The 18,163-nt window shown below is 38.6% G+C and overlaps 1 protein-coding gene across 1 annotated transcript in view; it reads right to left on the reverse strand.

Moving 5' to 3' along the window:
- dvl1a (dishevelled segment polarity protein 1a) overlaps positions 1-14,986 on the reverse strand; it is a 43,358-nt gene extending 28,372 nt beyond the window's left edge. Inside the window, exon 1 of the mRNA XM_053644238.1 lies at positions 14,404-14,986. Within this exon, the coding sequence (XP_053500213.1) occupies positions 14,404-14,573 (170 nt within the window). The 5' untranslated portion in view covers positions 14,574-14,986. The remainder of the gene's footprint in view (positions 1-14,403) is intronic.
- Positions 14,987-18,163: the final 3,177 nt, after the last annotated feature.

Below are 18,163 nucleotides of genomic sequence, written 5' to 3' on the forward strand. Positions count from 1 at the left end.
ACACCTGCTAGGCTCCCATCACATCATACACACACACACACACACACACACACACACACACAGTATATAATATAATCCATATGCCTTGTCATGAGAAATTCCCTCAGCATTCTGAAACTACAAGCTGTTTCCTCCGAGTTTGTGCGGCACTTCCAGGTCATGTGACCTAGGAACTAGAAAATGAAGTTAACATGGGGTCACTAATGAAAAGAAAAAAAAACTACAGCTTGCTCCAGAGCTCCAAGACCAACAGAGGAAACTCGCCAGGAACTACTGAAGGATAGGAAGTGCTTGTGTCCTCTATAATATAAGAGTTAGTGTGGAAGCTAGAGAAGGCAACATTAAGGCATACAAGGAGAAACAAATAACTTGGCATGAAAATAAAAAGAATTTAAATTAAAAAGAAATAAGATTTTTCTTGGTGGAACATAAAAACTGATAAAACAGAAAATGCAAATTTGATTCAAAAGATGTCTTTCAAGCGCTGAAGACGCATTGGCATCAGTTTGTGCTTTGCTGTGTGCGCAGTAGGGGTGTAATGCAATGCCAGGATCTATGTAGATGTAGCTGTATTTGTTTAGTGCTCCAAGTGCAAACATGAGCAATACACGTACAAGTAAATATTTAAAAATTTTATTGCCTTTTTTTTTGCACCCCCAGCGAAGTTATGCGGCCCAGTGTGCAGCATGCCATGTGCATGTGCTATATGGAGCAGCGGCTCTATAAATAAATCAGAAATGCGCGCACACCACAGTTAACTGAGACTGAAAAAAGAAAAAGAAAAAAATGCCTTCCTTGTCAAACTTTTTGGGCTAGATTCGTGTCTGTCTATGAATTGTAGTTGGTGTTGGAATTGTGCTTAAACCTGGCAACCCTGCCCGCAACCTTCATACTCGCAGCTCCAAAACCTCCAAACCATGCATCAGGTGAGAACTGGAGGCAGGACACAAGTGTATAAAAACAGTGTGTAGTTTATTCGGGCGAATCCATGAATCACTCTCCATATTCCAAGCAGGGGACAGAGAACAGCAGACAAAATAACACAAGGCTAATTCATAATCATAAAGGAAAAACAAGTCAAAACCAGGAAGTCTAACTAGAATTATAAAAACAAAGGAACAAGACAAGACAAGTGAACACGGCTCAGAAACGTACATAACAATGACGAGACAAACTAATCAGGAATTAAACAGGAAACAGGTGGGAACATCAAGACACAATAGGGCGATAAACCAATGACAAGACAGGGGTGGGGCCAAGGCTCAAATCAAAAGCACACGGAGGATCAAAACACAAGAGAGGGGGAATTGGTCATAGTATTAAAATTCGGTTACATCCATAATGGGCAAGCTTCCAAAGTGAACTCCTAACTACTGTGTCTTTTGTTCTGAGACCTCCCTCTGCCTGTGATTGGACAAAATATCGCATGAATGCTTGCATCACTGCACAGAGTGACATTTTGATTTCTGGGTGTTGTTTGCATGACTGCTTGAGAGACCGTATAGTGTCTACTTGTGGTTGTCAAAGCAGCAGAATGAACACGTTCAAGGAAAATATTTGAGCCAAATATGCCATCTCTTTAGCTGTCTTTTATCATTTATCTCTTAAAATGTGCCTATTTTACCACCTGTTATGTTTATGATTTTCATGTGAAAAGTAGGATGAATTTCCTGTTTTACACAATTGCACTTTTCGACCATGTAGTACACAGTTATAGAAGGGAATGATTCATAAATGCACTATTTGTTGTCACACAGATGAGGATGGGTTCCCTTTTGAGTCTTTCTTCTTCATATCGTCTCAGGGAGTTTTTCCTTGCTTCCGTCACCTCTGGCTGGCTCATTAGCTTAACAGGTTTCAAAGTGCAAGTTTTTGAAAACGATGCCATTATCGTCTTCGTATAAATGTACAAAAAGGAGAATTACGTGTTCAGTTTATAGGCATGCGCACAAGTACTTCAAAACAACGTGCGAGACATTCAAAACTAATGGCAGACTACAGGACTGTGTTTGTGCTGCTCAAGATTCTGAGTTTATTGACGCTTGTCCATCAGAGTGTAGTTTTACTGCATGACTACTACGACTAGCGGAGACGCGTTTGTTACATACACCAAATCAAATAGTGTCTCACTATTTGATTTGTATTTGCTGATTTTGTTCCATTTTGGTACAATGGTGGTCAATTATTAGAACTTAAAGAGGCACTGCTTAGATTTTTTTCAGTATTTGAAATTGAACGAGCTTTGTTAACAGAATTCTGACCTGGAGCACAAGAAAAGCTAAAAGATAGGGTTGAAGATGGAAAAATCCATTTCCACAATGAAAAAAACTTTATGCACATTTCATGCACATTAAATTATATTACATTAGGGACGTCTCAGCATTTATTAACTAAGACAAATAAGCCAAATCTATGCTTGACAATCGTGAGTTTTCACAATTCCTTATGAAAATGAATAATTTTCCAAGTCTAACTATCGAGATTCTAAGTAACTGGAGACAGAACATTTTTTTGTACTCCACATAGATCATAAACCATCGAAATTGTTTGAGAAATGTAAATGTTATTGTGCTTTTTATCCAGAAAAACCACAGCTCCCCCGTTTAATTGTATTTGTTTATAGGGCAGTCTTGCCCGGATCAATATGGTGGATGCTTTGACGTGAATGCTTGTGCCCAGGCGCATAGTGTTTCTTTACAAAGTGACATCGCCAACTACTGGCCTGGCACGCATAATACATAGTTTTTAGTCGTTTTCGCGGATCCGTGTGAACGGGGATCGTTTTGACAATGTTGTCGTCTGTACGCAAAACTTTTTAAAAAACACAAAGGAAAAACTATTCCGTTTTTAGTACAGCGTTGTTGTGTATACTTACCCTAAAAGAGATACAGATTTAACGAGGTAGTTTAAAACTTACAAAGTTTCCCACTGCAGCAGTTTTAAAGGGTCAAGCTGACCATGGCAAAACTGATCTCGCACCTACTATATGTGTGTTGTTGTTTTTTTGTTTTTTTTAGGCCAGAATTTAAGCAGGAGCTGAGGTGATGAGGTGAGTTTGTTGCTTATTAAGATTTAATGCTCTTTAGTTTCTTTTGACATAAACAATCATTTCCTATGACTGCAAAATTCTTCATATGGTAATTAAAATGAACAAATAAATAAGCAATTCAAACATAGTTTCATAACAATAAGCTTAATATGTTCTGAAATCACGCTGACCAACCAGGACTCAGGAGGCAAGCTGCTGTTGCCTGAGAATTAAGGTCCAAATTTCCTCAGTAACATGTATAAAAATATTAATTATAGTAGTTTATTCCAATACTGTGGGGCCCCAAACTGCAAGGCTAAAAATGGTGGCAGTGAGTAATAGTGTGATGGTGTGCGGTGTGCAGTATGTACAGTTAGACAGCATCAATTCATTTACTAACAGTGTTTTTAAATGGAATTACAGGCATCCCTCTGATGCTATATATCGTTTGCAAGAATGAACACAACAGGTGTCGTATTATGTTGCAGCATGCTTCAAACTGACACTTCAACAGACTTCATTTCTCGTCTCATTTTAAGCAGTAGAAACCCTGAAGTAAATCATCTTATTTGAAATTTCAATACACTCAGCATCAATAACAGAGAACTCTGGGAATCTCTGAGAGTATTTTGTAAATCGGTTTATGAAAACAATGTATATAAATACATAAATTCTTCTGATTTAAAAGAAAAAAGTAATAATCTTGTAGAGTTTCTAAAGAATCACACAACACCAGGAAAAGTTTTCTGTGAACCTTTATGGGGATCGCTTAAAAGTATATACAGTAACAGTGGTGTCAAACTCAAATTCTGCCCGTGCAACATCCGGTGAAGCCAGGAGCGGTAGAATCCGGGGTGCACATATATACAACATTTTACAGTTTACAGTAACTATCCTTCATATTTTAAGAAGTGGAAAAGGCTGTTATAGTTTAAACAGATTTGACCTGTGGGCCTTGTGTTTCATACCACAACAAGCTAACTGTACTCAATTGATTGAGTAAACTCATTCCCTCAATTTAATTGAGTAATGGGGTCTCCCAAAACTTGTATATTTAACTTCACTTAACTTGGTGCTCGTGTAGACTGTACTTAAATTGTTAACTTCACATTGAGGGTGCCGCATGCTAACCGCTAGTCCACCAGGTAACCTGTGTGTTTAACTAATTAAGTTCACTTAACTTGCTGTTCACATGTGCTTAAACACAGGGTGTCCTAAAAGTCTCCATACATAGGGAAAAATTAACACTTTTTAGCAAAATGTAACAAAACATCCTCTCCGTGATTGCCATTTCTTTGCAAACACACAAAGTCGTATCTCCTATTCACGATGAACTCTTGAATTTCACTACACCAGTACCGCAGCAGACAATACGACGAGGACTGCCTTTTGAAATTATCATTTAGGAGTGCACCTTAGCACTTGTTATTAGCACTTAGCACTGTTTTATTAGTCATTGTCAGATAACTAAAATACCCCCCCCCCCTCTCTTTTTGCCAGTATTAGCCAGAGGAGGATGTCCTCCAGGTGCTGTAAAAAATTTTATTTATTTATTTATTTATTTTTAAACCTTACCGCGGTATCGACTTTGGTATCGAGTATTGTGTACTTTTGGTGGTATTGGTACCAACTACTAGATTTTTGGTATCGTGACATCCCTAGTCACGATTACTGTTCAAGTAAAGACAACATTAGGGTTTACAGTACACTGTTACATATACCCATAGAATCAACCAAATTGACAAATATCCAACATGTATTTTCTCAGATAATCTGATGTAACTTTGGAAAAGACCAAGCGAGTCACACTGAGATGTTAATCTGAGGTGCTGCCGCATCACATTCACACAACTGCCCTGTTGCTGTTCTTGCTTATCCATTTTTCGGGATTTCCTGTGATATGGAGCACTTCAGCCGCAAGTCTGAACTAACCCAGATGCTGCATAACCCACGTGGGATCCTGTCAGCAATCAAAACAAACACACAACACAACAGGCAAAAAGAATACCATGCTGATGGGAGCCTCAGGAGAGCAGCTTTTAGCTTTCCTCCTCTTCACACTGTGCAGAACTGCAGTTCAACTCACATCTTAATCACTCAATCTGTCTATGAGCTGAGAGAAAGAAACAATGCTTCCTCCCCTGTCTTTAATGATCACATGCTTCCTCCTCCACTTAGTTAAACATTAGACATATTTTAATTTCCAGGACGCATCAATAGATTTATTCTCCTTCACTTCACTGCAGTTACTTAATAATTTATAGCAGTACTTCTTCTAGGTAAATAAATGAATAATAATCTGGGACTTTACAGAGTTTAATTATTCTGGGAGGATAGTGAGAGAGATTCAAGTCAACACCTATCGCTTAAACTCAGGACTCTCTTTATTTATAATCTGCACAAATGCTGCGGTTTTTTAATTACGCTTCCATTTGTTTAGAGCTCTGTTACATTGTCCTTACCAAAAAAATCAGTGCCTAATTAATCAGATTTTCAATAGATGCCTATAACATTCTGTATCAACTTTGAAGTCTTGCTTATGATGTTTAAAGCTCTGAAAGATTTTAAGGTTTCACTGATCATTTGAAGCAAGAGTGGCATGTCACAATTTTGGCTGATGATTATCTATGGGATATAATGTGCATATATTTTATACATAAAATTGATAGAAAGTTGATAGAAATGGCATCTATCAAGACAAAACATTAAATAAATTTAATTTCTGGTTGCTTGAGAATATTAATTGCCAGGAAAGAGAAAACACACCTACTACAGCAAAGGCTATAAGCAAAAGCAGGCCAGCTCGTTATCTACAACATGTTTTTGTGTCAACTCCATTAAATATTACTGTGTTACAGAACAAAACCTAGCTATAAATATTTTATAGATTAAAACCATTGCCTAGGACAAATGATTACAATATGATGGTGCAGGTTTGATTTTATCTGTGAATCGCCTGCTGATGAATTCTCCATGACCAGCTATATACTGTTTAATTAAAACAAAAACATATGAATGTGGAGTTTAACCTTTAAAATAATAATTTTAAAGCTCTCTCTCTCTCTCTCTCTCTCTCTATATATATATATATATATACACACACACACACACACACACACACACACATATATAAAAACATATAAACATACATATATATGTAAAATCAAATCATTTATTAGATGATTAGATGATTATTTAATAGGGGTGTAACGTGACACAGTGCATCGCAATGCAAAAATGTGCGATTCACATCATGGAAATCAGCGTTCTATTAATTATGCATCTAATGTAATTGCACTGTTTGAACACCAAAGGTGCAAGCCATAATGTTTAAATATACAGAGATCACATGATTGTGTTCCTACTTGGAGAGCCTGCACCATTACCAAGAATCATCTGCACTTATGAAGTGACTGATAGCTCCGCAACACAATGATCGACAAGCATTATAGGTTATATGGTTACAAAATCATGTTATAACAGTTAAAAAGAGCTCTTCGGTAGCTTTCAAATGACACCATACAGTACCACTTCAATCTACAGTGCCGGAGAAAGAGGCCACAGAAGACGGTCATTTTAGCCGACTTTGGAGCTCTGTTTCCAGTTAAAATGACAACATAAATTATTCAGTCAAATTTTACGGAGAATTTATATATATATTTATTTATTTTTAAGATATGGTGAACCTGTGGTACATTTCGTTTACAATATTAAACTTCGGTTCATAGTTATTTTAAAATTTATTTAGCTTTATGCAGACAAACATGCACATTGTTTTGCATTGATTATAATTCAGAAATAAAAAAAGAATCTTTTCAGTTATAAATTTTCTTCATTACAGTTTTTTTTAAAATATTCTGAGAATCAAATCGAAACGAATCATGAAGCCAGTATCGTGAATCATAATCAAAGTGAATCATGACCAGAGTCCCAGAGACCCCTATCATTTAACAATTATGAGACTGATACAGAACTATTGATTATCTTGATGATCCCTCATACATTTGTCACAGATTCCTCCTTCGTGTGAGGGTTCCCATGGTGACAAGGGCAATGTGCTAATGTTTGTTTCTGTTTTGATCCTGTCTCCGCCCCTGTCTTGTCAGTGGCATGTTACCTAACTGCGTGCACCTGTGCTGTATTAAATCTTGATTAGTTTTTGACTGTGAAACTTAACTTCATTTTAAGGAATCTTATCGTACTTTGTTTCATTACATCCGAGCCTTTGTTTCCCGTTTCCTAGTTCCGTGTACTTCCTGGTTTTGACCTCTACCTGTTTGACTCAGCCTCTGACTCCCAAACGATTATTTGAATAAATTCATACTACACACAGCAGACGCTAAAATTGTGTCTGACACTGCTCCTACTCTCCCAAGCCGCAGATTTAGCATGGTATTAAACACAGTTCAGTGGATCATTACAGATGTGTAGTTTTTATAGCAAAGCTGAAATTTATATAGCAATGTTATTATTTATACGGGACAACAAAATCCAGCTAGTTACAGTCCTACAAATCTGTAGCAGTGTATTTGGTAATAGAGATTATATGTGCATCCCACAGGTACTACACTCAATGCACCCACTCTGACTAAATCACATTATATAACTACATTTTTTTATCTGATACTTACTGAAGAACCTTATTTTAAAATGATGGAGAACCCAAGACACACCATATTTTATTCATTTTCATATGTATGCTCCTAATACAGTGTACATTGTTGTCATCTCTTATCACCAAACACCTGATAATGAAAGTACAGCACACTGTGTGCCTATGGAGTTTAGTAAAAAGGAACTATTAGTTAATACGAATATAATCTTATTTAAGAAACATAAAGACATCAATACAAAACCTATGAACAATAATCAACTTGGATTAGAGAATATATTGTAAGACCATGCAGTGCTCTTAGAGTCAAAATGTTGTATTGATTATGTCAGTAAGCTACAGTATAATCAAAGTCATAATGGAGATTCAATTTTTCTATTCACTGATTGCTGTGTATATTATAGATACTGCATTCATATGTTGCACTCCTTTCAGGCAGTTTTTGAACCTGTCTGATGCCGTTTTGTTTGACTGCTTCGAAACGTCTACCTCACGTTCTATGATGTCTACCTCATTAAAATTAGCTATTTGATTTGCCTGTGCGTCCATTTTACAAACATCCAAGGAAGCAGTTCAGCAACTAAAGTAAACATCTACCACCTGAGTGAACCCTGAGAGTTGGACTTTGAAGGACAAACACAGTGTTTGTTCATGCAATCAGCCTTGTGCTCTCCGGGCCCCAACGTACAGCCAGGACTGAGAAGGACAGTGTAATAAACGCTGCGAGTCAACTGCGCTGTGTAACCAGGGAAAGCTGGTCCCGCTTGCAAGGTCATGCTGGGATGCGAGTGTATGACGTGTATGCATGTGTCATGCCTCTGATGTTTAAAAGGCCCTGATGAAAGTCTAAGATCACAGGCGTGAAATGAAAACCACATCATGAGCAGGAACGAAGAGGTCTCAAAACACAAAATCATGTCTGACACTTAAATGCATTCCCCACCTCATAAACAGACACAAATCCATTACTGCTGCCACTTTGTTTCATTTCCACATCGTCGCTGTGCACACAGACATCTCCTCATTTCCATAACATTGAAGGGAAGAATAGATATTTATAAATTCTGAAATTTACATTGAGAACACTGATGAAGAGAAAGCAAAACCAAAATCTTGTTCAGTTCACAAAGTAAATTATTCCTCTAATATCACAACAATTTGCCAGCACTAACCAATTTTATTTGTTAAAGCACAACACGTGATGTTTTTATCTGTTTACAGTTGCTTTTAAATAAGTTGTGGAATGTCTGCGAAACAAATAAGTTCCTGTTATCACTTACATTACAGTACGTTTAAAGTAGTTCCCTTGCCAGTTTCTCTTTTCCTGTCTTGAAATAAATATTTTTTTTAAATGCAGTTTGACATGTTATGGAGAAACCGGAAACCCCAAAGCACAGGTCTAGTGTCGGAAAAATTAAAGTTACAGGTTTACCTCTGACTGTTAAAGCGCTGACACTAGAGACTCCTTCCAGAAATGCTAAATAAACTCCTTCTCTCAGAGAACTTTGGGTGCGTCTCAACCAGCTCCCCATCTCCCTAGGTGGTGAATCAGTATATTGTGTACACGAGTTCGGGCACTGGTAAGGACCCTGGCTCACTACACAAACCGTATATAAGACGTCAACTAAAGAAAAAAAATCTCTAACGTAAGTAATCATCTGAGAGCTGCAACAATGATAACAAGCTGCTTACATTTGTAGACGAAATTGGCTAAGTGCTCTCTGGTTTTTTCGGTGCATTGTGGGATTTTTTTTGGGAGCAAACAAACTAGTGCACTGGAAGGATTCTGCGATTGAGACAGCCCTTAAAATGGCCGACTCCCTGATCAGTGCCCTGATTACTGAACTAGGGAGCTGGTTGGGATGCACCCTTTGCCATTTCAACAACCTTTTTAAATCAGTGTATGTGGAACATTCACCATACAAACCCCTGTGTAATTTGTTACTATAGAAACAATAATGTGTTATAATGAGTGCACTGGTATAATTGTGCGCTTTCTCTTGGAGACAGCACTACTGTGACAGCTTCGGTTATAAAAATTAATCAACATGTTCTGACAAGTTACATTCAATAATTCAGCTGCACTGCCATGTAAATAATAATCTGTGATATAATGAACATCTAATGACTAATATAACATTAATACTACAGCAAATCATGTGTAATAACGATAATTTAGTCTTTTTAGTGGAATTTATACTAGCATCAATGCATTAGCAGCATTACTAATGAAGTATAGCTTCCTCAATGCCTTACATCCATGCTAACGTTTCTTATTATTCAGAATTATTTATTGCCATGATGTAATCAGAGCTAAATATAAAGTGACAAGCCTGCTACTGACTGTGTCACAATGTGCATTTTCTGTCATGAAGCACAGTACGATTTTAACACTGTCTCCATGTCCGATGCTAGAAAAAAAGACTGAAACAGATACATCTATACAAGTGAGAGTTTAATACATGATCCATCCATCCATTCATCTTCTATACCGCTTATCCTACAGGGTTGCGGGGAACCTGGAGCCTTTCCCAGGGAGCATTGGGCACAAGGCAGGGTACACCCTGGACGGGGTGCCAATCCATTGCAGGGCACACTCACATACACATTCACACACCCATTCAAACACTACGGAAGCTTTTGGACATGCCAATCAGCCTACCATGCATGTCTTTGGTCTGAGGGAGGAAACCAGAGTACCCGGAGGAAACCACCGCAGCACAGGGAGAACATGCAAACTACGCACACACAGGGCCACGGCAGGAATCGAACCCCCGACCCTGGAGGTGTGAGGTGAACATACTAACCACTACGCCACCGTGCTCCCTTTAATACATGATCTAAGCTTAAAAAAATTAAAGAAATTAAATTTAAGAAGCTGACACTAATACAAGACCAGGTTTCCACCCACTGAACTAGAAAGAAGTGCGAGACAGTTCTATGAAAAACAGAAGGAGCTACAATGGAAACTTGAGAGATGATGCACGAGGCTTGATGCTATGAAGACTATTTCCTGTACAGGTTCAACAGACATGCACTGATTGGAAACACCGCTGTTTACGAGCTCCTCTAATAAATTTAGAACATTCCTAGAACAATTCCCTGAAAATGAAGATTTTACATTAGTGAGCTGGGCTTTGCGTGTTTAGATTGACCTATTAATCCAAAGCTGCTTTACCTGTACTGCACACTGATGTTTCCATTTCATTAAAGACTCAAACTGTGTGTGCAAAAACCCAACGAGGGCAGAACTCAAACTGGCCGTTACGACAAGTAAAGCTCAGAGCTTTTGATCACAAGGTTGTCCGTTCAAACCCCAGGACTGTATGAGAGCTGCTGTTGGACCACTCAACTGTCACAAGTGTGTATAGTACAATACAGTTATTTTCATAGCATATCCTAGGTTGTTATGGAAGATGGGGCGAGTCATGATACAGCACCCCTAGAGCCGAGAGGGTTAAGTGAAGTGCTCTGAGTTGAACTCACAATCGTCCAATCAGCAGGCCAGGACCTTAACCACTGGGCCTCCACTGCCACTGTGCGGACTGTTTTATTAAAAGCATATGTTAAAATACCAAATCATACCTTTTAAAATCTTTTATCAGGAAAGTGTTCTCACTTTGACCATTTCAATTCTGCGGATGAGGAGTGGCTTCTTTGGGATATGTACAGGTTATACAATTACATTCATTCGTTCATCTTCAGTAACTGCTTTGTACTGGATTTTGGGAATACTGTGCACAAGGTGGTAATACACCCTGAACAGCACAGCACCATGCACACACATTCACACACTCATTTACACCTAGAGATAATTTTAGAATAGCCAATCCACCTACAATCGCATGTCAAATGATAGCGCTGGAGTTGGCATTTATATAAAACAAACGTGCCAGACCGTAGCTCCCGTCCAAATTTAACTCCAACCTGTGATATGTTTCTAATCCACCATTCCGTTATAATCCCTACGATACACAAAAAGAAAACGGCTAAGTAATACAAGATGCTCTGAGTCATGTGGAATTACAATTATATTGCTAAAACAAAAAGACTGGAAAGAATGTGCAAAGGAAACCTATTGCTTTTCTACGGGCCGCAGATTTGAAAACATTTTAAACGTAGATGGCGTGTGAATGATGGAGACTATTTGGTTCAATAAATGCTGACTCTTTCAGCTCCAAACGTTTTTTTTTTTGGTTTTTTTCCCTAATGCAACATTATGACCAGTGATTCTTGGTCTTTGCACAACTATGGCTTAAATTGTTTCATGAAATCATAATCTACCTTCTAATTAAGAAAAACAAAACATCACATTGCATTTGCACTACATATGTGTACTGACAATACAGTAAGCATCTCTGCTATTCTGTCTGCTGTGTCTGTGTTTCATTAATAATGGACTTATTTTCCTTATAACTGATCATCTCCTCTAATACACTTGATTACATTACATACAGCAGCACACAGCCTCAACAACAGCACAGGGTCAGCCACCCCTGGAGCAGATAGGATTAATGGCCCAACTTGGCAGTGCTGGGGTTTAAACCCCCAACCTTCTGATGAGTAACCCTGGGCATTAACCGTAAACCCACCAATGCAAGCAGCAGTGCAGCAGATCCTTTCCGTCATCACACCTGAGAGTCAAACACCATGGCTGTGTCCGAAATCATGTACTGTGACAATACCTACTGCATACCATTCAGTACCTTCTGCTCAGCCATCGATACTGTACGTTCTGATCGGTATTTGTGTGTAGTATGAATACAATCCGGACATGCTATATCCGCCATGTTGGCATTGTCATGTGACCTACAACTTCAAAAGAGCCAACATGCTGCATTCCGCCATTTTTGATTCTGACAGCTCTTCCACGCCTTATGGCATAGCGCAGTGTGCATTTGTTCCATACTGCAGAATCTCGGCAGAAGCAGTAGGTCATCCGGGTATTTCTCGCCTACACTTTTATAAATACTGAGAATTTGGACTACTCCTTTGGCGTCCTGATTTTCACCTTCTGTATAGTAGGGTAGTAGGGATTTTCGGTTACAGCCCTTCTCACCATCCACACGAACGATCAGCTCAGACGATGAAACAAGGCTCACATGGACGCATTTCGAGTGAATTACACCGCAAGAGCGATGACATTTTCTCCATTTAAAATGTATATAAAAATGTAACATATCTGAGACAGCTTTTCGCTTTCACCCGAGAGAACCTGTTCAAAGAGTCGACTCGCCCGTAAATGACTCATTGCTAGTAGATGGCGTGTGAAGCGAGACGGTTGCTCAGTTCTTCGTCGTGAAATTTGCACGTACAACGTGCATCTCGTTGAAGGTTACCCGTTTAAAAGTGCAGCTGGATGTTAAAAAAAAAAATGGCGTCTCAAATCCATCATGGTGATGGAGAGTAAAAATGGATTCTGAATGTGAATGATTAGAATTCACATTAGTACAGATTGCTATCAAAAAAAAGGAAAACTCAAGTATTCAATTACCTGTAAGATTTAAATCAGTAACATCTCTCATCGAGCATCAATTCAACACGGAAGATATTAATTCAACTCTATAAATAATTTCAAGACTGAAGATTAGAGTCAGGCGATATGACAATATGATATAAATGTATAAAAAATCAGCAATGTATCAATAATCACAGTAGTGGATAGGGTTGTAAAACGTGTTTTCGGACAGCTGTTGCATTTATCATTACACTGAAATAAAATCCGTATTAAACCCTTATTGTTCATATGGTGGTACTACTATTATAAACAAAATGAAATTCCATCATACATGTTATGGATCATAGAAAAATATAACAATCTGCTTATGTTCTGTTCCTCTACTGTAGGTGTTCAATTGAACACTTTTCTTTCATGGCAGAGCAAACTGAATACAGTCTAATTGGAGTGTTAGGAGTCTACGACAGCTAACACGATTCCCTCTTAACAGGCTCCCTACTGCTAGCTGCGAGGGTGCTACATTAATAGGACGGTTTGGAACAAAGCCACTTCAGGTCAGCTTGGGATTAAATTTCCTCTATGTGACATTTTCATGAAGGTGAGCTAATTAAAGCTCTAAAGGTTAGAATAGTGTTTGTGTGTGTGTGATACACTGGATAAACTGTAGTTTAGTGTGTAATCTTGTAATAAAGCAGGTTGGATCGTGTTACACACCTAGGATTTGATTTAGTAAGATATGACACATCGGGGGCAAAACCAGGAGAACTGAGCTATAGGTGTGAAATACAGAAGAAGGGTTTGGATACAGCCACCTGAGGTAAAGAAGGATCACGTGACGTTATCAATGTCTACCATGTTACCCAGACATTGTCATAAAAATACATGAACCACAAAGGTTATGGGTAAAAATGAGTAAAGATTTAGGGGAAGAGGGCTGGAGCTAATTAAGGACAAAAGGAAGAGGCACTCTGAGCGAGCAGGTTTAATTAGGAATAGGACACAGCCACCATATTTGTGGCAACTTGTAGTGTGACCGGAATGCCTAAATGAGGTGTGTGTGTGTGTGTGTGTGTGTGTGTTGTGGTCCATGTGGCCACTGAACCCAACAGCGCTTTAAATACAGGCTTTACAGGTTTCAAAACAGCTGTCAACAGCTGTCGGTTAGGCTTATTCAAGCACCAGAGTCCATGTTTGCAGGAATTCTGAAGGCTGTATGGAGAGCTGGGTGTGATCGTTTTGTTGTGCAAGAACTACACACGAGCTGAACAAATGCATGCACACACACACACACACACACACACTCACCCGAAATCCTGGTCCATGGACTTGAAGAAGAATTTGTAGCTATTGACGGGCCGATTGCTGAGCACATTTTTGAAGTCGGCGAGCGTGACTCTGTCGGGAGAAACGGCGAGTTTGACTAAATAAGGAGTCTCCTCCTCATCGATGTGATAGATGATTTTAGTCTCCGCCATGAGCGCGCGCGCCTGCGACACTATTCATTGACAGGCTCGCAGCTGCGAAAAACGAAACAGAAAAAGGAAGCTACACGACGACGACTAATAATAATTCATTTTTTTAATAAAAAAAAACAAAACAAAAACAAACAAACAACAACAAGAGAACAACAACTCGGCGCTATAATGGCGACATGTCTCCGGTCTGGGGATCACGTAGGAAAGCAAATAAGCTCGCCTCTCTCGCGTTGGACGCGCGCAGACATACTCGCGCGAGCGCTGCGCGTCCGGCGTTCACGGCAGCGCGGTCAAACAGGAAGGGCCGCTGTCTGCTTCACACCGCGGCCGCGTCCCAATCCGCGCACTACCCTGCTAAACACTACGTCAAAACGCAACGCCACCTAGGGTTACCATAGTTACCATAGGTGGCGTGTTTTTTTTGTTGTTTTGACACACTATTTAGTAGGGTAGTATGCGGTTTTGGACGCAGCCTCATTCTTAGCGTAGGTGACTTGTATATAAACAGAAAGGACGTGCTGACATCTAGTGGCGGAGTTTATGCATTACAACATCTGGTTTCGTCTGGAGATTTAAAACCACAATCAGGGGATTTTCCACAATAGCAATCCTGTAAGGTCTGGTTTTTTTCCCCCTTGTCTGAACTGTGGAAGAGTGCAAGAACTAGGAAAAATCCCCTTAACCACACACTTTCCGCACATTTTCACAGTGAATTAAGGGATTATGATTATTTTGGATTTTTGGAAAGCGTGAGTGTCTGATTGTAATGTTGTTTACACATTAAATTACACTGGTGGAAATATACACTCTCAAAAAGGGTGGATACTAGTAGACTGTAGCCATGTCACTGAGGTGCAATCCTTAAGCATACACATTTGGTACCTTTAATATGTATTTTTTTTTACTTAAAAATGGCCATGTAGTAGTGTATCTTTAAAGCTTGACTCTAACAGATAATTGCGATGCAATTATGTATCCATCTATCCATTTTCTATACTGCTTATCCTACAGGGTCGCGGGGAACCTGTAGCTTTTCCCAGGGAGCATTGGGCACAAGGCGGGTTACACCCTGGACGGGGTGCCAGTCCATCGCAGGGCACACTCACGTACACATTGACACACCCATTCATACACTACGGATACTTTGCACATACCAATCAGCCTACCATGCATGTCTTTGAACTGGGGGAGGAAACCGGTGTACACGGAGGAAACCCTCACAGCACGGGGAGACACATGCAAACTCCACACACAGGGTGGAGGCGGGATTCAAACCCCCAAATCTGGAGGTGTGAGGCAAACGTGCTAATCTTTATTTAAAGGTACACCATATATCCACATTTCCAGGTGACTAATACACATTAAAGGTAAATAAATAAATACATAGATCACGTTATTCCTGAGAGTATAGTTATTAGTCTATTTGACTGGTAGTCTGAAAGGAAATTCTCTTATATCATGTACTCTCTTATATTATGAACTGCTATCAAATACCTATGATGAATGTATTCATTTAATTACCTCTTTAAATAAGCTGATCAACTTTCTTATAGCTGGCACATGTATTTTCTGTCTCTTGAAAAGACTTATTTTCATAGTGTGCTGTGTGTTTTGTTTTGTCTATCTGGCTGGCACCTGCACCAGTAGAAACCGTCCACACACTGCCGTTATCAATGTGTACAATGTGTATAAATACTTCTGTTTTGAATGAATAAACCGGAAGTCTCTGTGAACATTCATATGTGTCAGTGCGTGTGTTCATTCGGACTCTCCAGGCGCCTGAACTCTGTGGTAAACCACACTTTCTAGCTCATAGCAGCAAAGAACTAAAAGTTCATAGTTAATAAGTGTAGAATAGGCTGAAAGGGCTGACGGAGAACTGGAAAACACAATCTGAGATTTGGAGATTCCTGAGATACATGGAAATCTAACATAGTCCAACCCTCAATAACTCAAAAACAACTAGGTATATAAATAATGTCAACTTGGACATAGTGTGTTCTGTCGATCGATGGAAAGTTTATTAATAAAAAAAAAACGGTCGACTGAATAGACAACATACACTATATGGCCAAAAGTCTGTGGACACCTGACCATACATCCATCCATTTTCCATAACACTTAACCTACACAGAGTCGCATGTGAGCCTGGAGCTTATCCCAGGGAACTCCCAGGGCACAATCACACACACATTCACACACTATGGACAATTTACAGCACCTGCATAAAACAGGAAGGGTTTCTTGTCTGTAACTATATTTAAACAGCAGGGAGCAGCACTGACACACATTACACTCTGCACACATCCAGACTGATGTTCTCATGAAATGACATAAAATGCTATCACAACACGCTTAATCAGAGAATATCTAATATCACTGCTGTGTGAATACAGAAAAAATTATTCTAGTAAATCTAGGGTTCCATTTAATTCAAATAAAGTTCACGGACTTCATCATTAAAGATTTCTTTATTTTTTTATATTTAAGAATTAACGTTATTATAATAATGTGTGTAATAATATTCACTCTCTTTGTTTGGATATTATTGTGACCAGTCTGACCCTAGGTTAAAATATATATATATATATATATATATATATATATATATATATATATATATATATATATATATATATATAATTATTTTTTTGATTATTGCCCATACTCCTGAAAAACAAAATCATGGCAACATGTTACAACCTGGAACGGAAATGGACTTAATGGGCTCATTGCACAAACACTCCTGCATTCTTATTAATACTGTTCCTGCATTTCCGGTTCTTTCACTACACTCACAATGGCAGTATATTACAGTTGGTCTCTGCAAGAACTCCAGAAGACAAATGTCAATGACCTTTTTTTAAGCCTACTTGCAATGTCTCTTCTATCAAACTTGAGAAAGGCTTCAAACTGTATGCTTCCTCATGCATGCACAATTACAAAGGTAAGAAAATAGATATTTCATATATAACTCAACTTCTATAAATGTAGGTATAATATTCAGAGAAACATGAAGGACAAATTGTTGTCTCACTTTACTGACAAATGTAAACACTGCTAGTGGAAATGCGTGAACAGCACTACTTCAAAATAGAAATGCGTCATAGCACTGAACGCATGCCGTCCTTTGGGGGTATAAGTCATGAATTTATAACAATTCATTTAGCTTCTCTGATTAATGTCCTTACCAGGTCACTGACTTTTGGTTGATGGCCTCCTCTAGGCAGAGTCACGGTTTGTGCAATATTCTTTCCATTTTTTAAATAATCTTTGAACTCTATTCAACTAATTATATGACTTCTAATGGCAACTGGTTGCACCAGAACTAATTTAGGGGATTCAGAGTGAATGGGGGTGAATACTTATGCACTAGCAACCTTTATGTTTTTATTTGTAAATAAATTTTGCAGGCTGTATGTACTCACCAAAATAAGAAACGTACCTTTTTCAGGAGACCGTATTTTAAAGATAATTTTGTAAAATCCAAATAAGCTTTACAGATCTTTATCAGAAAAGGTTTAAACAATGTTTTTCATGCTTGTTCAATGAACCATAAACAATTATTGCACATGCACCTGTAACAGTTT

Source organism: Ictalurus furcatus, chromosome 15 (assembly GCF_023375685.1).
Source record: "Ictalurus furcatus strain D&B chromosome 15, Billie_1.0, whole genome shotgun sequence".
NCBI lineage: Eukaryota > Metazoa > Chordata > Actinopteri > Siluriformes > Ictaluridae > Ictalurus > Ictalurus furcatus.